The sequence below is a fragment of the Hypanus sabinus genome, chromosome 2 (assembly GCF_030144855.1).
Source record: "Hypanus sabinus isolate sHypSab1 chromosome 2, sHypSab1.hap1, whole genome shotgun sequence".
In the NCBI taxonomy this organism is placed as follows: domain Eukaryota; kingdom Metazoa; phylum Chordata; class Chondrichthyes; order Myliobatiformes; family Dasyatidae; genus Hypanus; species Hypanus sabinus.
In genome coordinates this window covers 138,486,028-138,512,531 of record NC_082707.1, presented here as the reverse complement: position 1 = coordinate 138,512,531, position 26,504 = coordinate 138,486,028, and the positions used below count along the sequence as shown (strand labels likewise).

The 26,504-nt window shown below is 38.5% G+C and overlaps 1 protein-coding gene across 9 annotated transcripts in view; it reads right to left on the bottom strand.

The window, feature by feature from the left end:
- The window catches only part of meis2a (Meis homeobox 2a), a 109,625-nt gene that overhangs the window by 76,719 nt on the left and 6,402 nt on the right, over positions 1–26,504 (bottom strand). For 6 of the 9 annotated variants that reach the window (XM_059955763.1, XM_059955772.1, XM_059955719.1 and 3 more), the window contains exons 7-8: positions 18,512–18,629; positions 1,299–1,349 (exon numbers count right to left, since the gene is read on the bottom strand). In XM_059955763.1, coding sequence (XP_059811746.1) covers positions 1,299–1,349; positions 18,512–18,629 — 169 coding nt within the window. The remainder of the gene's footprint in view (positions 1–1,298; positions 1,350–18,511; positions 18,630–26,504) is intronic. The other 3 variants (XM_059955738.1, XM_059955789.1, XM_059955754.1) reach the window with 1 other exon arrangement.

Genomic DNA, 26,504 nt, shown 5'->3' with positions numbered 1-26,504 from the left:
TGTATATATTCTAGAGTTAGATTAAGTGTCTTTGCTAGATCCCTGTTCTACTTATTTCTATCTGGAGTAATTGCATCCAAAAATAACATTTAAAGCAAGCAAGCAGTTAACTTGTTGCATACATTCGTTAAGATGGAAACATGATCTCAATGCAATATTTTCCCCAATGTAAGTAATGCAATTGTCATATTACCATCTGGATTGGCAATTACATTATTGGTAACAATCTAAACTTGGAGTCCTTCTGTACACTCAAGAAAAATGCACAAGAAGAAAGCCTGTCCTTTGAAAAGGCTTGGAGGGCCAGGCAGAAGACGTAGGTTTGTGCAATCTGCTTCTATTCAGCCTGTTGAAATACTTGTAATGCAGTCATAAAAATTATTGAACCAGAAATTGTTTTGGGCATATTAACTGGACTGAAGTCAAATGTGTTTATGTTGTGGTTGTACCACAGGGATGGATTCACATCAGCTCTGCACTGTATTCTGAATGAGAAGGGGAGGGGACAGCATTTGGGTAAAATAAACAATTAGGTTGCCTCATTTTAGCATGGCTAACTGGGAGTCAGAAACATTTAGCTTCCAGGTAGGAATCAGACTCTAATAACTGTAATCTTGAGCTGAAAAAAATACGCTTTCATGCCATTCATTAAGATACAGTAAAAGGGAATTCAGGAAAGGAGATAACATGAAAGTGAGAGAAAAATACACAAATTATATGACAGCTGAAGATCCAGAAGAGGTAATAAGTGTTTATCAGAAGAAATTCTGAGCAAAAAAAAAAGGACCAGTAAAGATAGAGGAAAATTAAACAGAAATCTCATTGGAAATTCTGCTTTTGGTCTACTGTAAGGAGCCCCTCTCATTTGTCCATTTCTGAAAATTGGATACGTTAGAATTAGCATTGTGTTCAAGGTTAAATATCTGTCTCTAAAGATTTAAAAATGGTTCACACATTATCCGTAAAAGTGAAGTCTTTGATTGTTTTATCATAACCCTGATTTATTCCTGATTGATGCATGCATTTGCTTACTAGGAATACATGCAAACAAACTGCTACACAAAAACTAGGCACATTTTGAAGGAAACATATTTACAGATTTTTGACAAAAGTGTAGCTAAAAATCAACTAAAATGCATCATTAGAAAGAGCATGCTGTAAACATTTGTATTACATAAAAAGCAATCAATGTTTTCACAAATATTTATATATACCTTTAATAACTACTAATATGCTACACATTTATCTTTGGTTGTTACATGCATTATTATCACACTGTTGGGTATAAAGTAACTGACCTAGTAGAAGATGGCAAAGATGGCTTTTCCTTTGCAGAAGGCCGAATTTATCTATCAAGTAACCAAAAAGAAAGATTGTATTGGAACTCAGCCTATTTGTTAATTTTCTTGCAATGTAAATAATTCGCCTGATCATTCTTAAAATTTTACTATGCTCTGACTTAATTTCACTTTGTATTATTCAGTATAATAACACGTGGGGCATTGCTACCGGTGACAATTCCCAAATACAAATACTACTGTGGAATGTCCAGGCAGGTCTTAATGTTTACCTGCAGGTGTTTCCTTGAATAACTTGGCCTTCTCATCCCTAATGGGGGCCAATGTTGCCCCACCAATACACTGGAAGCTGGGTTATCCATAATTAGTATGCCATGAACATTCAATCTTCCTGCTTCAAGAAAAATCTTTTTTTTTGAGTATTTTTTGTGTCAGTATTTTTTGAGCAACAATTTCCAGACACACTCATAGAGTCATAAAGCACTACAGCACAGAAACAGGTCTTTTGGCCCATCTAGTCATGCCAAACTATTACTCTGCCTAGTCCCAATGATGTGCCCTTGGACCACCGCCTTCCATACCATTCCCATCCATGTACTTATCCAAACTTGCCTTGATGTTGAAATGGAACCTATATCTACCATTTCCGCTGGCAGTTCACTCCACACTCTCACCACCCTCTCTGATTGAAGAGTTTTCCCTTCACGTTCCCCTTAAATATTTCACCTTTCACTCTTAACCTATGACCTCTTGTTCTAGTGTCACCTAACGTCAGTGGAAGAAGCCTGCTTGCGTTTACCCATCTTGCAGTAAAGATATCCTGTGCCTGTTGTGAGACTAATTTTGCTAATTTTCCCTTCTGTCAGATGTTGGCCCAGTTAACGTGAACTGCAGAGACTGTTCTACATGCAGAGTACTACTGAGAGGACCATTTCCACAACTTGCTGATAATTAGGAACCATTCGAACACAAAGGTAACACACAGGCTCACGGACCTTCTGAATACTGCAAAAAAAAGGATGACGTTAGCATCTTGGCCCAAAGTCAGATGTGCTTTTCTTTTAATCCAGAGTTTAGGGCATGTGACATGGCAACTAATGCTGATCAATTTGTTTAATCACCTTTTGGAACTCGTCCAGATGCTCTTTGTTGAGAGCCGCACTAGCAAGATGAATCTCAGTGTTTACAGGACCACTGGTTTCTAACATGCCACTAGAGCTTTCAATAAATGGCTGAGTACTGAATGCAGCAGTTCATTCTCACAGCAGAGAGGAAGAAAGTTAAAAACTATATGCATTAACTTTACTTCTTCCCATAGGATCACGTCATGAATTATTTAACTTCTCTTATGCTAATTGGATCATGTAAGTATCCTGCTCTTCAGAGTTACTCTCTGCTTTCACCAGAAACCATCCCCTCCCCCCCTCCCCCCCCAACCACTTATCTTTTGAGAAAGACACAAACTGGAACTCCTCTTTATGTGAAATATATTAATGAGATACAGGCTTGCGATTAGGAAATGCCATATTATGGTATCGGAGACACTGCAGTCAATTTCAACCCAGCAGACAACATGGGCACTTTTCCTTAGCAGATTCCCAGCACAATTATAGCGAGTGAGGCAGCAGGAATAATGGGCAGTTGTTTATACGCGGATCAGGTTTCAGAAGAGAAAAGTTCAAACTCTGTTCCTTTTGCTCTGGACTACAAGACAGTTCACCTGGTTGGCAGCAGGGATCTAACATGCTTAAAAACCAAATGAATAAAAATTTGCCTTTAGGTACCAGGTCTCACAATGTCCCAAAGCATCTTGCAGCCAATGAACTATATTTAGCTGATGAATGTCACCGTTTTAATTTAGAAAGTTATTTGTGCAGAGTATGCTGCCACAAACAGTAATTGATATTTGTTAGGTGCTGTTGGTTAATGGATGTGAATAATAGGAGTACATTTGACGCTAGGTGAGACTGACAGTATAACTTTAGACAAGAATATCCAATGTGGAGATCAATTAAATTCAATGTCTACAGACAGGAAAGTAGGAAGCTGCCAAAAACAAAACATCTGCTATAGTACTAAGCAAGGAAAACTCTTACATTGGTATTGGGAAGATTGGATTCATTTTGAATTATCGCAGCCCAAAGTGCACGTGACTTAAACATTTCAAGATGTAACTGCGGCTTTCAATGTTCAAAGTAATTACGGAAGAGTCATCTTACAAATGCAAACTGCATATCCATGTGACTCAGCAGAAGAATCCTGATTTTCCTTTTGATTTCCAAGGCCCCGTTGCCCCTTCTCACGATTTGTTTCTAATTCATGTCCTCCTGCAATGCGGGTGTCACTGACTGTCAGCATTTATTATCTGTTGTGAGTGCCTGACTAGGTTATTTCCAAAGACGGTTATGAGTCAACCACATTGTTGTGTGCTTGGCTCACATACAGCCCAGGTAGCAACGGCAGATTTCCTTTCCTGAAGGACATTTGTTGGGCTAGATGCATTTATAATTACAACCTGATAACTTTATGGTTAGATTTACAGGTGCCAGCTTTTTGTTGTACAGTTATGTAATGAATTGAACCCTAGCTGCAAAGATGGGGTTAGGGTTAATGTCTGCAGATTTCTACAGTATACAAATTTCTGGTATACCATCACTTTCCCCTACCCCACAGCACCCTGGCCCCCATCCGCCATCCCACTTGAAGATATTTCTCGAGCCCTACTTTGTACAAACTTTCTGACATCTGCCTCAATATTACATTGAGCGGCTCAGTATCAAATGTTGTCTAATAATACTGTGGTGGATCACCATCGAACTGTACGCTAAACTGGAGGCACCATATACACACAGCTGCTATTGACAAAGACTCATACACAGCTCCTGTCTCTGCAACGTAGGGAGGTGCGTTACATAATGCGCCGGGTACCTCAAGTACGGCTTGCCGTCACAGCCACCTGCTCAGAGGGCTGTGATAGCAGTGAAGATCAGCAGGTGGACTTGAGTCCTGTTCCTCCATGCTTTGCAGATTGTGGGAGGGGGTAGGCTTTGCAGGTTAGGAGAGTTCAATCCTCTGCAGCCTTTTGTCAGCAGACACCAGGGGAAGAATACTAACCACCAGCAAGAAACGTTACTGGTATTATAGGCCCTGGAAATTTGTCTTCTTTGCTAACAGAAGCCAACTGTCTAATACTCAACATTGACAAGTAGTGCATTAAAATTTAATTTCATTGATGTTCTGAGAGTATTCTAAAAAAATGTTGTTCTACTAATTCCTGGTACAATTGTCTGACCTGAACATTCAAAGGGTTGTCTTTGCTGGAAGGTGCGTGAATAGACCAGGCAATATCCTGATCCAAAGAAGTCAGAAAGTGATGAGGAGAATCAAGGAGGCAGGTAAAACTGACAGGCAAAATAACTGCAGAAGGGGCATGGGTGTTAGGGAACCACAATTTAGTGCCTGTGTGATGAAAAAGAGGTTAAGAGGAAGAGAGGTGGAAAAGAGTAAAGTAAGGATGCTCTCCCAAGAGGAACAATGGCATCAAAGAAGCATCATCTTATTCACTTGTGAGTTTGATCAATAATACATGTTTGAAAAATAAACTTGCAAAAAAAAAACAAATATTATGTTTTTTTTTCATTTCCCTAAGGTAGGAGCATTTAGGATTAATTACAACTCTGCCTGAACTATGGAAAATGTACTTGCCTGACGCTGAATGCATTCAAACTAAACCTTTTTAACGAAAGGGTTGCTTTAATATGTGTTAGTTGATAAACTGGATTATCAATCCTTCGCATGACAGATTTTGCTTTACAGCAATTTCTGCCAATTCTCAGTAGGAGGATTACTCAATTGCTGTGTACAAAATGGCCTAACAAAAATGAGTTGAAACAAAATGTCCCTTTATAACAATCATACACCAATTCTGTCAACATCAATTGTTCTTTGATGCATAGCTAATGATTATCCAGCTTTTTTTTATCTCACATTTCGACTGAGTACCTCATTTCTATATTAGTATTCTTACTGAACTGGGATGCCAGGGCCAGAATGACATCTAAGATATAATTATTTAACATTTTCCTGCCACTGTAGTACACTGGGCAACTAAAGTAAAAATGAAGTGATTTTACTAAATCAGACCACATCATTCAAAATATCTGTGCAGTGATTCTCCAGACACCATTTGATTTAAAGTTTTAGATGCATGCATATAATTATGCAAATATTGCAGCATTTAAGTAGATGTAAAACATTACTGCTAATATAAATTCAACTGTAAAAAGCAGATATTTTTAATATTCTTTCTCTAAGTAATAAACATTTGGATCCTGACCGTTTCCCTAACTTTCAAAAATTGCTTAAACTAATACCAACATTATTTGTTTTTATAACTTGAAATGTTAATTTACTTAATTGCCCTTAACAACGCTACATCAGATTGGTAGGCAGTACTTTGCATTATTAATACAAGTCTAAAAGGAAAAATATTGGAATATACCCATAGTAATTCTTTTTAGCATTTCTTAAGCATCAAGACAGAAATGTAATTGGCATAACTTCACAGCAAAATGCAGAAAATATCTAAGAGTTTCTTGAAGAAAGCACTCATTTTCTTGTTAAGGAAGGGTATTTCTGGTCCTAGTTTATAGATAAGATGCTCCTCAGGCAACACTTGTCAATAACAGAAAACTTGACAGACCCAGTAACGGACATATAATAGTTGCTTAATAACTTCAAATGTCGAGCTGTGAATGTCATGAGTTTACTATGAACTAATCCACAGTATTGGACTCTTTAATCTGTTAAGGATAAAACAGATCACTGAAGTCTAATTAGAAGAAGAAGATTAGAAGACGCGAGGTGATATTCGTTCTTAACATTCAAAATCAAATTGAACTACATCTTGAGTTACTTGTGATATTATTAATTGCAAATATCATATTTTACTTTAATTCAATATATTTACAAAGACATTTTATTTTGTTACTAGCTTATACTCACTTCAGCAACATGAAATACAGAACATAGAACCACAGACAATGCTGCAAAACACTGCAATTATAATGAGCTTGTCCATTTTGTGTGTAAGGAAACAGTAGGATCTGATATATTTAAGAGTTATGGCTCTGCTGAAATAGTGTATGAAACTGATAGCTCAAACTGAATGCAGTTGCTTTGTAGGTGTTCTGGATAATGATGGCAGGGCAAAAATAATCATGCCACTAATTTTTTTAAAACAATAACAGATCCTTCATAGCATGCTCAAATTGTGTTGAGTAATAGAAATGTTTATAAAGGCCAGGGCAACCTCACCATGCAATTTAAAGTGTAATACTTTGCTATTAAAGTGGGGTCTGCAAGCAGTAAGTGGTGTTCTAAAATATACATTGCTTCTGCAAAGCCAGTATTCTCAAATATTGTTCCTTGCATAATGAGAGGGGACTCAGCTGTATATTGAGAAGGCAAAAATAAATTGCACTGCATGAGAACATTGCCCACCCATCAAGAAGTAGGCTTAACTTAAGGAACTCCCAGTCAAACACATTGATATCTCCTTAAATAATCTGGATGCTGAGGTCTCAATATGTGATATCTGGTCCACATCTAAAGTCCCCAACAACAAATTGTTTGAAGGTGCAATTACCAAATTGTCTTGTTTTTGCCTGCAGTGCCAATATTGGATTGCACTGAAATGCATTCATACAGAACATGAAGGGTGTGTCTATTAATTGAACAAATGAACCATCACAGACTCGCTGATTTGATATCGATGAGCCACACTGCAAATTTGTTCCCATTTGGCTAAAACAGAGGGTTTGAAGAAATTCACTCAGCCACCCAGCTTTTAGCAACTATCAAAGCTCCTCGTGCAACTTTATCACGCAAACATCCTACCGCCATCTGCCCAACAACAGAAAAGAAGAAGAAGTAAGAAAAACTGTGAACTGACTAATGGTGAACTGACCATCAGTGCTTTTATTAATTAGAATTAAAAATATAGTACAAATGTTATTTTGCACATTGAAATATGTTTCAGAAGAAAACTCAGAAACAATATATTTTGCAGCCATTCTACATCTGTAACAAAATGTGACAGCAGTTCAAGTACTATATTTAATACTTCAAATGAAGGCAGACGCTCATAGCATTCTACCTTAGTTTTAATTATTGATGTTCAGTCACAAAGTAGTACAGCACAAAAATGATCCTTTAAGCCCATCTACACTACACTAGTCCCATTTGCCATCAATAGGATCACATTCTTTCATGCCTTGCTCTTTCTGCATTGCACTCAACTCAGTGGCTGCTTTATTAAGTACCTCCTGTACATAATAAATTGGCCACTGAATGCATGCTCCTGGTCTTCTGCTGCTAAAGCCCTTCTGCACCAAGGTTTGATACGTTGATCATTCAGAGATGCTCTTCTGCACACCACTGTTGCAACACGTGCCTATCTGAGTTGCTCTCGCCTTCCTGTCAGCTTGCAACAGTCTGGCCATTCTCCTTTGACTTCTCTCATTAACAAGGTGATTTTGCCCACGAAACCGCCACTTACTGAGGCTACATCCACATTACGCCGGATAAATCCGTAACCAAAGCTTTCCTTCTTAGTTTTTACCCTCCGTCCACACTAAAATGGTGTTTTCGTCCCCAAAACCGGAAATTTTCAGAATTGCTTTCCAGGGTGGGTGTTTTTGAAAACGCTGCTTGGGCAGATCAGTGTGGACGGGGTAACCGGAGACTTCTGAAAACACTATCAGATGGCAGCATGCCATTTCATTGTTTTCTTGAACGCAACCTAACAATTTCAAAACAGACAGCAATGAGACTGAAGCCAGAAGTTAGAAATGTACTCACCAAATACTTTGGCCCATAACTTACTGAATAAATAAGTATACTGTACTCACTTTGCCCTGTTTTCTGTCCTTGCTCGTATGAAGGTGGTTTATCTATTTATGCAAGTACTTCTCTGACAATAGATGTATTGTCCTAATGTAACATTGTATGGAAATACAAGATAACACTGATGCAGACATGTTTTATACATATAACAAGGTGCTTTATTAATGCAACAGAGTTAGTCAGTTTTTCAATGTTCGTCGTCAGCCGGGTCAATCTGTCCATGAACTCCTTGTTGGTTGCCTTCATACGCTCCAGTATTTGTGTTTTTTTAGTTTTAAGTTCTCCTTCACGAAAGCCAACAGCTGTCCGTCCTTTTAAGTTTTTCTAGTCTGTAACTACGCAAACGCGCACTTTTACGGCGAGATTCGACACCAAACATGTCGCTTGTTTTCGGTAGATGTGTCCTGCGCATGCACAGGAGGAGGAGATTCATCAAAATCTCCGTTTCAGTGTGGATGGGGATACTTGCAAAAACGCATAGTGTGGACGCCTATCGTTTTTACACAAAACTGGTGTTTTCAAAATTATCCGGTCTAGTGTGGATATAGCCCGAATGTATTTTTGTTTTTCACACTATTCTTTGTAAACTCTGGAGACTGCTGTGCATGAAAATCCCAGGATTCCAGCAGTTTCTGAGATACTCAAACCACTCTGTCTGGCACCAACAATCATTCCACGCTCAAAGTCACTTACATCACATTTCTTCCCCATTCTGATGTTTGGCCTTAACAACAACTGAACTTCTTGACCACATCTGCATGCTTTTATGCATTGAGTTTCTGCCACACGATCGGCTAATTAGCTATTTTCTTTAAGAAGCAGCTGTACAGATGTACCTAATGAAGTGAAATGGCCACAGAGTGCATTTATCAATATATGATGAATTAATCAAACAAAAAAGGGACATGTTAGTTAATGCCATATTTTTAGGAGATATCCTAATTGGAGGTAATGAATATGTGTTGTTTTAATAAAGAATATGTTGAATTCATTAACACCGTTCCCATCTCTAGAAAAGGGATAAAATGAATTCAGATTATGAATTACACTGACTTTTTAATCTCTGCTAAACATTTCCCTGCTTATGTGGAGTTTGCTTTAGATATGGCTATCAACTACTTACATATTGTTCTGGTCCTGAATGTAAAGTGGGGGATTAAACTACACAGGATGTGGATGTGTGTTCATAATGAACCACTATTTTCAGAGAGTAGTGGTTGCCACACAGAATGGGACAATTAGCCTTTCACACAATGGACCAATTGCATGGATGATAATGGGAATAACCCAGTATTTGGAGTGGTAAATGTTTTGTTGTTACATTCCCTTGCTGATTTAATCCTTAGTGATTTAAATTTAATCCTAACCTCCAATTCTGTCTGAGTGGAATTTGTACATTCTCATTGGGACTGTCTGGATTTCCTCCATGAACTCCGGTTTGCTCCCACTTCCCAAAAAGATGTGTAGAAATAGATTAATTGTCCATCGTAAATGGCTCTTGGTGTAGCTCAAGTGAGCGGTGAAATATGTGAGGACTTGATGAAAATGTGGAGAGAGTAATGTGGGCTAACTGCAGGATTGGATATCTGACGGCTGGCATAGGCTCGATGGGACAAAGATACTGCTTCCTTTCTGTCTGACTCTGTGACCCCCTCTTCCCCGATTGACACAAGACTATTTACCACAAACTACGAAGGCATTGATACTAATCAAACATTCTACTGGGCCTGAAATCACTGTTACAGTAAAAAGCTGTGGCAGAGTTTCTTAGTTTGTTCCAGACAGTATTTGTCTCCGATGTTGCACAGTATCAATACTCCTTTCTGACACTAGAAAATAAAACCAGCTATTAAGTTTGGCCAGTTCTGTTAAAGACATAATCACGTGTTTTTGGCAAAAGCACTGTTCACTTTAAAGGCATTAATTGTGATGATTGTTCCATTTTAGTCTAATAGCTTGCAGAGAAAGTATTGGAGATGGCAAGGTTGGAGGTCTCTCACAGAAGTTGTTCCTTTCTCAATTACTTGCTCAGCATGAAAACCTGGTGCACAACACTGCCACTCATCTGTTACTGCCTTCCTTTTCCGTTGGCCTGCTAATCATGTCGCAGACCCCTGTTCGAAGCCCATCAGACATGTTGGGTCCAGCTCAGGAGTCATCGTCGCTTGCTCTTACCTTCCCGAGAACCAGCACACAAATCAGCACCATATGGACGGCAGAATCAGACAGACCTGCACGAGGTAATTCAGTGCGCACCAGAGCAAACGGAAAAATAATGACCCAGAAACAGCTCCTGGGAGAGTTGAGGCACCAGTACTGCAACCGATAAAGGAAGCATGATCCCAGCTCATCAGGAAATGCTCAATACATTGGGCCATCTGCCCAGGAGCTTCTACAACGTTGTGGAGAGCATGGAGGAGTCTGCCACCAACTTGGATGGGTTTATGACCCTAAGACATAGGAGCAGAATTAGGCCATATGGCCTTTCAAGTCTGCTCCACCATTCATCATGGTTATTAGTTATTATCCCTCTCAAACATAGTCTCCTTCCTTATTCCCTAACCTTTGACACCCTTTTTAATCAAGAATCTATCAACATTGCTTTAAAATTACCCAATGACTTAGCCTCTATGACTGTCTGTGGCAAGGAATTGCACAGATTCACCACCCTCTGGTGAAAGACATTCCTTCTCATCTCTGTTCCATCAGGATGTCCTTCTATTATGAGGCTGTGCCCTCTGGTCCAGACTCCCTCACTACAAGAAATATCCTCTCCATGGCCTTTCAATATTAGGAAGATAAGCCTTCATTCTTCTACACTCCAGTGAGAAAAGATCCAAAAATGTTAACCCTTCCATTCCTGAGATCACTCTCATAAATCTCCTCTGGACCCTGCTCAATACTACCAAATCCCTTCTTAGATACAGGCACCAGAAATGCTCATAATGCTTCAAACGACCAATGCCTTTTAAAGCCTCGGCATTACATCCTTGCTTTTATACTTTAGTCCTCTAGAAATTAATGCTAACATTGCATTTGCCTTCCTTACTACCGACTCAATCAACAGTTCATCTTTAGGGAATCCTGCACGAGGACTCCCATGTCCCGTTGTACCTTCAATTTCTAAATTTGCTCCCTGCATAGAAAACAGTCTATGCCTTAATTCCTTCTACCAAAGTGCATGACCATACACATTCCTATAATTGTATTCTATCTGCACTTCTTTGTCCAGTCTCCTAATCTGTCCAATTTATTCTGCAAACTCCGTTTTCTCAACACTATCTACCGCTCCACCTTTCTCCACATCGCTTGCAAACTTGGCCACAAAGCCATCAATTCTGTCATCCAAATTATTAACATTCAACTTGAAAAATAGTGTCACAAACATGAGAAAATCTGCAGATGCTGGGAATCCAGAGCAAAACACGCAAAATGCTGGAGGAACTCAGCAGGCCAGACAACATCTAATGAAAAGAGTAAACAGTCAACGTTTTGGGCCGAGACCAAAATAAAAGGTCTCAGTCCGAAATGTCGGCTGCCTACTCTTTTCCATAGAGTTCCTCCAGCATTTCATGGATGGAAATTAGTGTATCCATGACAGACCTCTATAGAACACCTCTTGTCTCCAGCAGGCAACTAGTAAAGGCCCCCTTTATTCCCACTACTTGCCTTCTGCCAGTCAAGCAAACTTCTATCCATGCTAGTATCTTTCCAGTAATAGCATGGGCTCTTATCTTGTTTACCAGCCTCGTGTACAGTACTTTGTCAAAGAGCTTCTGAAAATCTAAGTAAACAACATCTACTGACTCCCCTATGTCTATCCTGCCTGTTATTTCCTCAAAGACTCCCTGCAGATTTGCCATGCAAGATTCACCCCTTAAGGAAACCTTGCTAACTTTGGCCTGTTTTATCATGTGCCTCCAAGTACCATGAAACAACATCTTTAATAATGGGCTCCAACATTTTCCCGACCACTGAAGTCTGGCTAACCAGCCTATGATTTGTTTTCTGTAGCCTCTCTCACTTCTTATAGACTGAAGTGATATTTGTGATTGTCCACTGCTCCGGATCCATTCCAGAACCCATTGATTCTTTAAGGATCATCAATAATGCCTCCACAATTTCTTCAGTGATGTCTTTCAGAATCCTGTAGTGTAGTCCATCCGGTCCAGATGACTGACTGACCTTCAAACCTTTCAGCTTCCCTATGACCTTATCCTTTGTATTAGCAATTACACTCACTTCTGCCCTATAACACTCCCAAATTTCTGAAATGCTGCTGGGCGTCTTCCACAGTAAGGACGAATGCAAAATAATGATTCGGTTCATCTGCCATTTCTTTGTAACCCTTACTACCTTTCCAGCGTCGTTTTTCAGCAGACTGATATCCACTCTTGCCTCTCTTTCACTGTTAATGTATCTGAAAAATCTTTTGGTACCCTCTTATATATTGTTGGCTAACTTATCTTCATATTTCATCTTTTCCCTCCTTATTTCTAAGGTTCCCAATCCTCTAGTTTCTCATTATCTTTGGATATATTACTCTCTTTTGCTCTTATGCTGTCGTTGACTGCCCTTGTCAGACACAGTTGCCTCATCCTCCCTTTAGAATACTTCTTTTTTGGGATCAACCAGTCCTGCACCTTCTGAATTACTCCCAGAAACTCCAGCCACCGCTGTTCTATCATCCCTGTGAGTGTCCCTTCCGAACAACTTTAGCCAGCTCCTCTCTCATGCCTCTACAGTTCCCTTTACTTCACTGAAATACCAATACTTTAAATTTTTGACTCTGATTCAGATCCATTTGTTAATCGAAACATACGGTAAACTGCCCTGTTTGCGGTAACAACCAACATCATCTAAGGGTGCGCTGGGGCAGCCCGCAAGTATCATCACAGATTTTGGCAATGACATAGTATGCCCACAATGCTTGCAGTACAATACAGAACACAACAAGCAACAAAACAAGTCCCTTTCCTTCCTCCCTCACACCCACCCACCCAAACAAACAGTCCTCCAACCTCTGGACAGGCTTCTGGGCCTCCAGGGGACTGGGACTATGATTCTCTGACACCCCCAGTGGACTTCAGATTCATAGACCCAGGATTTCAGCGACCGGGCTTCAACCTGCAGACTTCAGTTTGGTCTTTGTGCTTGAATCTTCATTAACGACCCCAGGGCTAGCCCCAAACAACAGGCCTCGAACTCTGGACTCAATGATAACAGGAGCCTAAACTCCAGGCCTTGAACTCCAGACTCGCGTACCTAGGAGGTCACTGGCTCTTGTGCCCCCTGTTCACATGGGCCTCCGATCCTTGGACCCACCGACCCAACGAACTTGCCGACCACCAGCTCTCATCCTCACTGGTCCTTGCCGACAGTACCTTGGCAGCCCAACATACACAGATGTACGTCACAAGGCCACATCGCATGCCTTCGAGCATGGAGTGGATGTCTAGACCCTGGATCCCCTTCATCAGTTGTCCACGTCACTGGCCTTCGAACACGGAGCACAGAATGGAGGCCTAGATTCTGGCCTAACCTCTAACTCCTCCACATTCCTGTCCTTAAACCCGAATCTGACCACTAACTCTCCCATATATAGGTACCTAAACACTAACTCCTCTCTCTGTCCCCAAAACCATCCCTATGAACTTAGAAAAAAACTAAATCTGAGCCACAACCTTAAAGGAAGAATAGCTTGATGCCATCTTGACCAGAAGTCACCATCTTGACCTTCTCCCTCTCAAATGCAGGTTGAATTCTATTATGTCATGATCACTGTCTTTGAAGGGGTCCTTTATCTTAAAGCCTCTAATCAAATCTGGTTCATTACACAACACCCAATCTGGAATTGCCTTTTCCCTATCTGGTGTGTGGTATTGGTATTCTGGTTGTTGCCGGTAGAATATGTGGTATTCTTGGGGGACACCAAGGTTGAACCATTCCTCTGTGAGTTGGTGACACCAGTGTGGTGATATGTATGCTTTGAGCATCAACAGTAATGACCCAGACAAAGAACTGGGTGGAAATTGGGGCAAATGGTATGTTGGTATTGTTCTGAAAACTTGCTGCCATTTTGGATGCCCATAGAAACACTGAGTTAAGTTCCCACAGTTCCAATCCTTCTGAAGTTCTCTCTTCCCAGCTCTAGGCAATTTGTTCATGGTGGTCTTTTAATGTGGGCTTAAACAAATCCTTAATCTAATTTGGGTAAAATGCATTTTAGCATGGGAGCAAGCCTTAAAGTGGAGTAAACAGGAGAAAGCAATGAACCTGCTTTCCATTAGTCAATGGCAGGGCAGATCTTTGCATAAGTGTAAAGAGCATGTCCTGTCAGGCTAATGGACTGTAGATTAATGCTTCAGCAGCGGTTCTGATGATTGACAGGTCATTGGACACTAGGCCACCACTGTCCTCTCACTCACAGCTCTTGCTTTGCATCATTTCCTGCTTTGCACCATGAGAAACCTTGTGATGTAAATTTACAAGGGACCATCAATTTTGCTGGTTTCACCTTGTCCTGATGAAGGATTAAAGATATGAAAAATAACTGTTTCCCTTTCAACAGATGCTGCCTGAACCACTCAGTGTTTCCAGCATTTTCTGTTTTTAACTTGGATTTCCATCATCCACTATGTTTTGTGTTTCATTTCCACTCCACAGCGGTATCACTGGGGTGAAATGCCAGTGCTGTGTAACTGCAGGAAAATAGAACTTGGGGAATGACTGCAAGGAAGGATGGTTTATAGCAACCAGAGAAGGCTAATTAAGATATCCATCCTCCACCAGTGGCACGCTCTAGAGCAGGGGTCAGCAACCCGCGGCTCTTTCATCTCTGTGCTGCGGCTCCCCGTGGTTTGTTAGTTTTTGAAATGTAATTCGAAATTTGAAGATTATGGTGATCTTGTACAATCTAAAAACGTTGTGGAGACCCCATTTCCTGGCACATCCGAACCGGCTCACAATTAGCCACCGTTCCGACTAAGGGAGATAGCCTACGGGGGTTTGTGAGTACGCGTCTTTTGAAGCATCCGCGGCCACGGGGACGGGTTGAGGGAGGCTTTAAAGCAAGGCTGTTTAGTTCGAATAAAGTTACCTTTGACTGCAGTGTCTTTATTTTAGCGCTGCGTGTAGCGCTACACCGCTACAACGTGTTTTTTATCTCTATTAATATACATCACCACTGCCAATGCCTGACACCCGCCAGTGCGCGCTTTAATTCTTCGATCCAAGGTAGGCTACCTACGGAGTAACCTTCAACCCAACGTCTTTTTTTCGGAGTTCAAAATGTTTTTGTTGCATGCAGAAATGTAATTTCGTTTTCTCTGCAGGAGTTCATCAATTTCATAAATGCAACACATTATAGTTTGTTTATACATAGCATAAAGGCAAAAAAAACCCGTTGTATACATTGTTATTTCATTTTAAATGTCAAACGGGTTTTGTGGCTCCCAGAGTTTTCTTTTCTGTGGGAAATGGGTCCATATTGGCTCTTTCAGTGGTAAATGTTGCCGACCCCTGCTCTAGAGTCTCAGCACTGTCTTGTATTCTACATCCAAAATCTGCAACAGAACTTTGACAGCAGAGCAGAAAGTCCTGTCCCTCCTAATACGTTTAGCACAACTCATCAGAGATGAACTTTTATGCAACTATTGTCTCTGAGAGAGGAGAGTGCATTAGAGAACAGAGGCATATGCTTACGGTAGATCACAATATTTGTGAAAAGGAAAGAGGTGAGGGTTAGCAACACTGCAACAATTCTGTGAATGGATTAAGCTTTTGAAAAAAAGCTCAAATCCTACAGTTTTCCCCATTTGCTTTTACATTACATTTGTTAATTGAGGCCCTTAATTAAACGGTCTGTTGATATTTAAAATAAATGGTCAGGATTAACCTGGCATACCAAAACAGTAGATTTGGCTGTCAGTATTTGGGTGAATTTCATGTTCAATTTTACATTTTAAATCTGTTCTGCTTATATCCTTCACATCAGCTTTGCTTCCCTGTGAACTCAACACTACACTCTGCTGCCATTTTACACATGCAGGGTTCTGTGCCTTTCAATGTCTCAGGCAAGAGGAATGATGAATAAGCAGATGTGAATCATGTACACAGAAGTTATATCATTGTTCTATAATGTCGTAATGTTATGCATGTTCAATACTTTTGTGGGTCTCATGAATTTCATACTATATTTAACTTTGAATGAAGGTGCTCGCTGCTGGAATCCCATGACACTGCAAATGCCTTGTGGGAGCTGTATGATTTATGTCTAGCATTAAAAAAAATATTTTGAAATAAATATGAAACAGTAGCCCATGTATTATTCCACACATCTGACTACAAAAACCCAGCTCATGAGTGAAGAAGTATAAAGCCAGCACTGAATATGTAATATTTCATGCTTAAAATTGTTGTTTTTTTGACTTTTTAAGTTTGTCTTGAACTTAATATCAGTTTTCATTCAATCTGTATATCACTATTTGCCCTCAAAACATAATATGCAAACAACGTTCTGTGAAATAAGTGTCACAGAAATCCACATGATTACAGCTGCGTATGTATTTCATACAGCTTCACAAGCTGTCATAAGGATTGCTTACATCTGAGCCCAGCAGAAGTAGAATGACTTCAATAACTTGTAACCACTGTAGCTATTAGTCCAAAACTTTTGATTTCTCATTGAGTCTCCAATGAGAAACACATGAAATGCTGTTTAAATCTATTCCTTGTAAGCTACCACAAATTCTTTTTTTGAATTCAGTCACAAAAGCGGTTGTGCATATTTAAAGCACTCTTCATATTGGCAAATTATCTGATGTGATTCACATAATAAACTCTTGCAGCAAATATTGACTGTTTGAAAGACTTAGTTCTGAGGAAATGCCTTTAACTTTTAAAAGCTGTATTCCCCTGAACATGAGCAATGATTACATACATGCCCGCACACATGCATAACGCACACACCCTTGAGTCCCCTTGAGTCAGCCAGGAAGGCATGAGGGCTCTCTCTCACACGTATTCGCTCTCTCTCTCTACATCTCCCTCTCTCTGTCTCTTTCTCTTCCCCCATCAGTCAGTCTGTCTCACACACATACACACACACACACACACACACACACACACACACACACACACACACACACACTCACTATCTCCTTTAAGTTCCAGCCTGAATCTTACCAACATAACTCAGCAAACCCACTGTAACCAGACAGTTTTGAATTTCAGCTGGGACCTGAGCAACCTGAAAAATGAAACTGCATCAGGCTAAAAACCTATAGTGTTGACTTATGCCTGTGTTGCAAGCAGACTTGGAGTCAAAACGCTTCAAGCGTTAACGTAATTGCAAGAATGTGAAAAATGAAGCATCGAGCTCCTAAGCTAAGCAAAAGGTCAAACTCGAGCCTCTCACAGCTCTGCTCTGTGGAAGATGGCCTCATTTTACATTTAATCAGCCTCATGGTCTGTTTGTCTCCATAATTTTTTTAACCTATTAAAAATATTGCAATTAACTTTAAAAAAAGGCACTCTGTCTTCAGTAAGTGACATTCACTATCTTTCCGTGTTAAAATATGATCTGTGGCATATATGAAAAACACTGCACTCAACCCAGAAGACAGTCAATAAGTGCTTAGCAGATTGCAGGTCACTTGAACTTATGCATGTAAAATAATCAATACTTCTCAAAGATTAGGTTTTCAGGATCTTTGGAAATGACAGAGAAAACAAATGTATAGCACCCATAAATACCAACTGGATAGGTTTCTTTTTGTTCTAGCTTGTAAACTGAATTAAATTAAAAGCACAGTTTTCCCTTTTAATGCTGCTACAGTTATACAGCACTTATTAGCTTTCTCACTGCAGTTGCACTGTCCTAATACCACAATAATTCATATCACTATGTCACTACTGACAGAGCAAATTTAAACAACTGGGCTTCTTTGCAAAATGGATAATGTCACAAAATATATAGTTTGCTGTGACCTTTGCATCTTGAATGGATTGAGTTTATTTATACAATAAAGAGGGGAAAAAATTATTCATATTAAAAGACAAAAGACTGAAGCGACACTTGTTACTTAACCTGTTACCATTTTATCCATATTAACTGCCACATCATTTCCTTCACGCAAGTTAAGTCAGTAGTTTAAAAAAAATGTTTTCACTGACAGATTTTCTGCTCTTGTGTACCCACCCTCTGATACTGATGTTTGTTTTATGATGTATGCAGCCATATCGTGGGAAGCTGTGGGTTTGTTTAGTCATGCCTATGTTGAGCAAGGAGAGAATTAACCTCTTACCTTGCTCGCTGCTGTTGTCCCCACTCTGGGAAGCGTGACCCCCACTGGAGGGTCCTGGAGTGCCAGCAGAGTGCGTTGACGTTGCGTCATCGTGGTCTCTGTTCCATGATGATGGGTTCTGACACAAGAACCCGCATCCATCAAAGGATTTTTTCAGTAAGTATTCCCAAAGCAAGTGAAGAACACAGAAAACAAAGAAAGGAAATAAATTAACAACACAAAAATATAATTGAAATGATCATTTCCAAACAGAACTTATTTTCTTAATGAGATCTTCCAAAAGGCTGAGCAACAATTATTTCAGACAAGATTGACAATTCACCAAGATAAAAATTAGTCTGTTCTTTTAGGCCAATTGTTGGTAAGTATTGTCTTATTATACATAATAATACTGTCAGAAAAGTGTGCTGCATTAAAAGGCATGTCTGATATTAAAAGCATACGAGTATTCACTGCTACTCATTTCAATACTGTTTTCCTTTTGTGATAGGGAGGTGTAAAATTTGCTATCAATGTTTAAGATGGAAAGTCACAGCTTACTGCTGCAGTGAAGAATGTAAACTCCTCCTGCCCCCTCCCCTTTCCTGGCTGTACAGAACACCATGCCTCTACTTAAAGGAAAACAGGATTTCTACTGTACAGGAAGAGCTTTATCAGCACCACATGAAGGCAGGGAAAAGATGGAATTTCCTCTCACAGACCAAAAAAAAAGAAAAAGGACACGTGAAACAGATCAGCCTTTGGGCTCGATCTGTAAAACGCGACACCTGCACAATATCATCATTGCCAATAGCAGTCTGTCTTGTGAGACTGTCCAATACACGTATACAAGTTGATCCGTTATTAACAACATTGGAGTTGAAAGTGAATAAATAATTTAACATAACCGCTCAAATGATAAAAATGCAAATATTCATTTTAAAACAAAACAAAAAAACACAAGATATTGAGTAATACTAACAGCTTCAAATTAAGTATAAGTATAAATTTCAAATCAATAGTTTTACCATTGTTTAGATGATGGTGGAAATAAAAACCAGATGAATCTGCAAAGGATGAATGTTGACTAGTCACAGAACAGTGATACCGCAATAACAAATCAAGGCAGACTGTAAAATAAAAGCAATGCTGTTGCGAAATTTGGAGATGCAGCAAGCTCTGCCTGGATTCTGGAAGGCTGATGACTATGAGTGTTCCTTTTTATCTCTAAGCGAGGAAACCACTCAAATAGCTTTGAGCTGAAGGCAAACAGTAGGCAAGGACTCTTCAGCCCACTGAAGCCTCTTAGCGTCAGCTGTTTGCCGGATGGTAATCAGATAAAGAGCTAAGAGAATGAAATGGAAAAGAGTAGAAACAATAGCACTGCATGAATGTGGTTCAGTTACAACACAGAGCTAGAACCTTGATGTAGAAACAAGACAAATGCAGTGAGTTCACCTAGATGATGCTTTGAAAGAACATGCAAAGTGCAGTTAATTTTATGCACAGCAAATCCTTTAAATTACCTACTAATAACACTCCTTAACACTGAAGCAAAAATATAGTTGTAACATGATAAATATTTTTTCTGTATTCCACACCAAGTTTGAGCAAAAACATATTTATATGTTGTCATTAACACAGCCATATTCTTTGAGCAAACATGAAGAAATCTGCAGATGCTGGAAATTCAAACAACAACACACACAAAATGCTGGTGGAACACAGCAGGCCAGGCAGCATCTATAAGGAGAAGCGATGTCGACGTTTCGAAGGCCCAAAAGGCCGACAGTGCTTCTCCCTATAGATGCTACCTGGCCTGCTGTGTTCCACCAGCATTTTGTCTGTGTTGCCATATTCTTTGGTTAGTTTACGGGATGTGAGTTAGATCAAAATAATACTATTTCTTTTAACTATAAATGCTTATTTTGGAATGGATGACTTCACATACTAGTTTGAATGCTAGTCTTTTCATCAATGTGCATCCTGACCCTTTTGCTATGGAACTTTGTGGCAAAGTCTACCTTGCGACTCTGCCCAACACACAATCTAAATCTGTACACCACAGATGTAATGTAGGGTAGAATGGTTCACTCTACCACCACCAGGATTCTCCCTCCCTACCCATCACACCCCAACTCACTTTCAATTGAGATAAAAAAGTGTTAAAGAGAGAAAAACCTTTCTGGAGAATGAATATAGCGCAGTAACAGGAGCACAAAAATAGATCCAAGAAGGCAGAGTCTCCAGGGGCAGTATTTTCTATTTGCTGGTCTACAGACTCACAGCTGATAATGCAAGTTGTAATTAATATAAAAGCAGGAGACAATATGGGCAAAGCTTGTACTGGCTGGGCCACTAGAGAACACTTTACCACTATACAGTCCCTCTCATTTACACGTGCTATCTTCCATAGCAAACACAATTCTGCCGCTGCTTTCTCTCTAAGAAGCCCAATACAGATTTCACACAGGCACTTAGTTTTGCTGCTGGAAAATGTTAGAATAAAACAGAAAAAGAGAACGTGGATATCAAAGGGACTCAGAGTGAGAGAGAGAGAGAGAGTAAGAGAAAGAAATAATGAGAGTAAGAGAAGATCAAAGACTGAATAAGAGAAAGATAAGGAGAGAAAGAGAGGGAGAAGGAGAGTGAGAAAAGAGAGAAAAAGAGAGAGAGGGTTGAACCAACGTTCAAAGCAAATTAAATAACAACTCTAACAAATTCATTTGCCTTTAATCCGTGTGGTACATTCATCATAGTAGGCATTGCAAATATCTTTAACTACAACATTTTCTGAAAGAAAGCTATTTTGACAATAAAATTATATATCATTAGTCAAACTCTGTAATGGGAAACAAAAGCCTCATCCACATTTTTTAAACCTTGTTTGTTATGTCATTTAAGTTCATGGACTTTGCTTTTTAATATTTATATCATACCTTAAAAGAATTTACTTTGATAATTTACATTCCATATTTGATAGATTCTTATTTAGCATGCTGTCTGTAAGGCATACAATTTTTATCTAACTACTTACTATATGGTTTAAGGATGGGTCTATATTAGATAAAAATAATGAACCTCCATGTGTTTAAGTGTAACACCTAACTTAGTTTGGACTCCCTCATCGAACTGTTGTGATATTTTCCTTTAATTGCTATCAATGGCAATTTCAAGCCAACATATAAAAGAAACAAGTTCCAAAAGTATATTACACAAGCAGATGGCACTCAGCATATGCCAACAAGTATTTACTTGGAAAATGATTATAAATGTATAGAAAACAATCATCAAAAAAGACATCCCTCTCTAAAGCACTCAGTGAACTTTTTAATGATAAGGTAGCCCTTTTTAAAAATCAAAAATAGCCACATTAATAGTAAAAGTAGATATTTATAATGCAAACGTTCTGTCATTCCACCTATTTTTACTATATCCCTGTATGATTTAAAATACAATGCCTGAACAGTAGCTAATGAATCCATTAATAATAGTAAAGAAAGTTAAAAATGATTTTTGGTATGCACAATTACTAGAATGATTTGCTGGCAATGACTTTAAGGTAGTAATTCAATCCTGAGCTTCTAATACTCATGAACTGCTCAGGCTTTGCTCTGTGCTTATGACATCATCATAACTGTGCGATAGAATTACTGCTTTATATCTCCATGCCAGCAGTTACTATCCTGTCTTTATTTTATTGGGAGGGGGATGGGTGCAATTGTAATTAGTAAGTAATAGTTCTAATTTTTTATCTACTTTCCTTTCTTGAAACACATAAAAAATTAATAGTGTGGCAAAAGTCACAATACTGGAATTTCTGGTTTACCATCTATCTCCCTTCAAAACTTTTTTTTTACAAATGTAATGAACCAATCATTTAACAGTTCAAGAGTAAGGCAGGTATAAAGATTAATGTGTGAAATCAATTCTAATTTTTAAAACATGCAATAATAAATAGCAACAATCTCTTTGGACAAAAAATAATTACTTTGGCAGTTGTTAGTATCAAGGGTTTTAAAGAAGTATAAAGCTAAAGTATATACTTCTCTCAAACTACTAACTACAAACTATTAATGCTGTTATTTACCTTTCTGGCATATAGATTACAACGGCTACCTTCCTACAACACCACAATTAAGTACTAAAATATAAAATTGGCATTTCTGAGAAGTAGGCAGATTCACAGCTGTACTTAAAAATGGTCTCCAGAACATGCAGCTGCCCCTCCTACACAACATACTTGCTGACTGCTAAATATTTGTGCCCTAGCTCTTGAATGCAAACCTGTTTTACCTTACCCAAAACTATAGCAACGAATCTGAAGCATAACCTGATTGGCTCAGACTTCATAGCTTGCAATGGGAATTCAACTGCATTACTATAAATTCTGCTTTGCAAAATCTATTCTATATATTGCCCTGAAATACTTCACACAATGTACTTTAATGACCACAGCAGTTCAAAACATAGGAACAAAATAAATTACCTGCATCTTTATTTTACATTTCATAATAATTAACACACATCCATAATCAGGTTATAAACCTTCTTTTATGGGTAATTCATTAGCTGTCACCTATTTATCAAGGTTATGCTAAGCAGAACTCATGAGTGAATAGTTTACGCTCTTGATCAAACTGGGAACCCTTTCTTTTCACACTTTAAAAGCATATATAAAAAATTGTTTCTCCTTTGTCTATAAAGTGAAACAGCAGCAATAGTTTAAGTATTGCCAGTCCTGAACTCCCAGGGCTTAAAACTAGTGTTAACTCAAAATCCTTTGCAACATATACAGCTGCTACCAGAGTGCCTTAATAGCCAAAGCAAAATGGTCCCCTTAAAAAATGGTTCTGCAACTATTTTTCTTGCATTCTGTCATTTTACAAGCAACAACAGAGCTGGGCAGATCTGCTATTTCCATCTCTGCCAAAAGTGCAAGGCAATTTAACTTAGGAAGAATATTCACTGGCAAATGTTCAAAGGAATGCTACCAAACCAAGCAACAAATGATTTCATGGAAAACAAATTAAACATGTCAACACAAGCACCATCATCATATATAACACAAAGAATTGTTCATCAACTTTTCACTGTTAAAAATATTTTTTAGTGTTAACCATGAGTACTTTTGCCAAAGGATGAAATTGTTGGAACTTAATTTTTTCAAATGCTCTTTACTAGTGATGAAATCAAATACCTTATTAGATTCTAAGAATTTTGGTTTAATGTGACATGTGCAGAAGGTGTAAGGAAACTGCCATTTTACTATATTCTTCTCCTTAATCATTATAAATTGCTAACCATAAGAACTAGTGCATTCCTCAAAACAATGCAAGACTAATGACTTCTTCACTTATGTGAGTTTCTACGAAATAGTGAATTGATTCATTTTTCAATGTCCAAGTACTTAATATGCATTGTAATGTTTTTTTAAAGTATTTCACTGTGCCACTTAAAACCACATTGTAGCTTGATATAGAAATATAAATAGCACATCACTTCAGGCATTTGCTACCCAACTGAAAGGTTGTAAACTCAACTATCGATACTCCATACTATTCGAACTCTTATTGTAGAACAATGAAAGCACTGAAAGCAATGGAAGCACAATGTTTGTGAGAAGAACAATAAAAGAATTAATATTTCACTAAGCACTGAAGCTATTTATTTCCTTGGTTCAAAAGGTGAGTGGCTGAGTGTTATAGCTCAAAACTCCCCTTTCCCCCAATTTTATCATTGGCTGTTGACAGTCAGTCAATATGCTGATCAAATTCATCCATATCTCTGTGCTAAGTAGGCAAAAAAAGAAATTTCACCCAGGGTTCCAGAGCCTGATCTGGAACCAGGGACCTCTGCTGGAAATTTCTGTGCATGGACTTGGAGAATGCCAGGACTAATCTCAGCTGTGATGTGACTGGGAAGTGTATGATTTCACAATATCTGAGCTGTCTGAGGAAGAACTATCAATTTACACGAGATGCCAAGAGGTTGTCAATGGAACTATTTCCTTACAAGGATATAATACCTTCAGTTGAGAGAGAAGGAAGGTAATTAGCGGAAGAGAAAGAAGAGAAACAACTACAGAGATTGTCATTATAACAATAAATAACCTATTTGAACCCAAAAGCTGTAGGATAGATTCATGTACATTTAAAATTTTGGGTGAGTGGAATAATACAAAATCACATTAATGAATAACTGTCTTTCTGTTCTGTAGACTAAATATTTGGTCCTTAAAATGCTAACTAATTTTTAACAGGTAATTCAGCATGTGCATAAAATAGTTAGTGTGGCTATCTGAACAACAGCCCATGTAAAATAGCATAATGAAGCTAGTAATGTGCAATATCAATGTACACAGTTATTAAATAATTTCTGTAATATTGTCACTTGCAAACCTTGTGCACTTTTCAACTGAGCTAAGGCTGCAGTTCCCACATTTAAAAGAAGGGCTGTTTAACCAATAATGATGCGGCTGGAATCATAAAGCAGATTTTGTTTGAAGGAACAACTAAAAAACGTACTTAAAGCAAGAAACAAAAGTGCTCCTAAAACAAAGTTTTAATTTAAGTTCATATTTATTTGATGGAAGTATGTTGTGGAATGAAACTTGAGAGAGAGGGGAGATCATTGTTTCTCACTTAGAAAAGCCTGGTTGTGCATGTTTTTTTATCAGGGAATTTGTGGATGAGTGTATGCCCCATGTGGGAGCGGAGAATTAGAATCACAAGCAGTCACTTTAGGAAAGCTTTTAGAAAATGGTGCGCTGATCAAGTCCCACCCATGTTGCCCATGCTTGTACAAACATAAATGCCTAGACTGCATACTGTTTGTGTTGAAGGTGATACAGCCAGAATATATAATTTCATAAAATAAAAAAACCAAAAACTCAGCAACTTGGGAATTTCTGAATAATTGCAATTTTCAATAATATATGTGAAGTGGATTCGCAGGAATAAATTGATTATAAGCTAAACTATGTTGAGTCTCTATACTATACCAAGTTTGTTTTTATGATGAAACTTCAACACTCTTACCCAAAAAGTAAAAGTCCTAAGAAGTATACAATTAAACAACAACAAGGAAAATACAACCAATGCATCAAAAATCTACCAAAGTTTCTGGAACTCTTTAGGTAAATCTGTTCATCATCTAAAATATACCAAAGACAGATGGGGATGTTAAAGTTGAAATTAGTTAAAAGCAAACGGAAAATGGTTTCTATTACAATCCTAGTAAAATACAATGAAAATAGATAGTCAAATCATGATACTCAAAATAGTGAATAAATGAATAATAAATACAACTTTGCAGAGTCTAAAGGGCATGGCTGCACAATACCCTGCTTTACGTCTCAACAATAATACTGTAAGCATATGGTTGCTTGTAACTATCCCTATCCCCACACAAAATATCTTCATAAGGATTTAGTAGTCATCAAGCAGTTGTATCTTTCTCCCCATGTGGCAGACTGTCACCAGTGAATAGGCAAGGAGAGGTGTGTGCTTTCGGGTGTCAAGCAGCTGTCACAGATCTGTCACTTCTATAATGAAGGCAATCCTGGCTCACAACAAATTAAAACACATTTCCTTTCAATCAGTACTATTCAAGATCTAAATCAGTTCAAACACTCTAGCCATTTCATGTGCAAATAAAACAATACAGTACATGCATGGATGAGAATGGCTACACACCAGGTAAACAGAGAAGACTGCAAGCTGTTTCAGATCCTCTGAAATATCTCATCATCACCATCAACTTTCACCAACTGTGATCTAGCTTCAGATTATTACTGAAAATCCATATCAAAGGAAAAAGAAGTCAAACAAAATTAACATCTTCAACTATCACTTCGAACATACAATAGCCTTTCCTGCATCCAAAAAGACATACATAGTTCTAATAAAGGTACAAAAGAATGATTTTCATCTTGCATTTGTTATTATCTCTACCTCTGCAAAGACAACAAACTTCACGACATATGCCAGAGATGTTAAACCTGATTCTAATT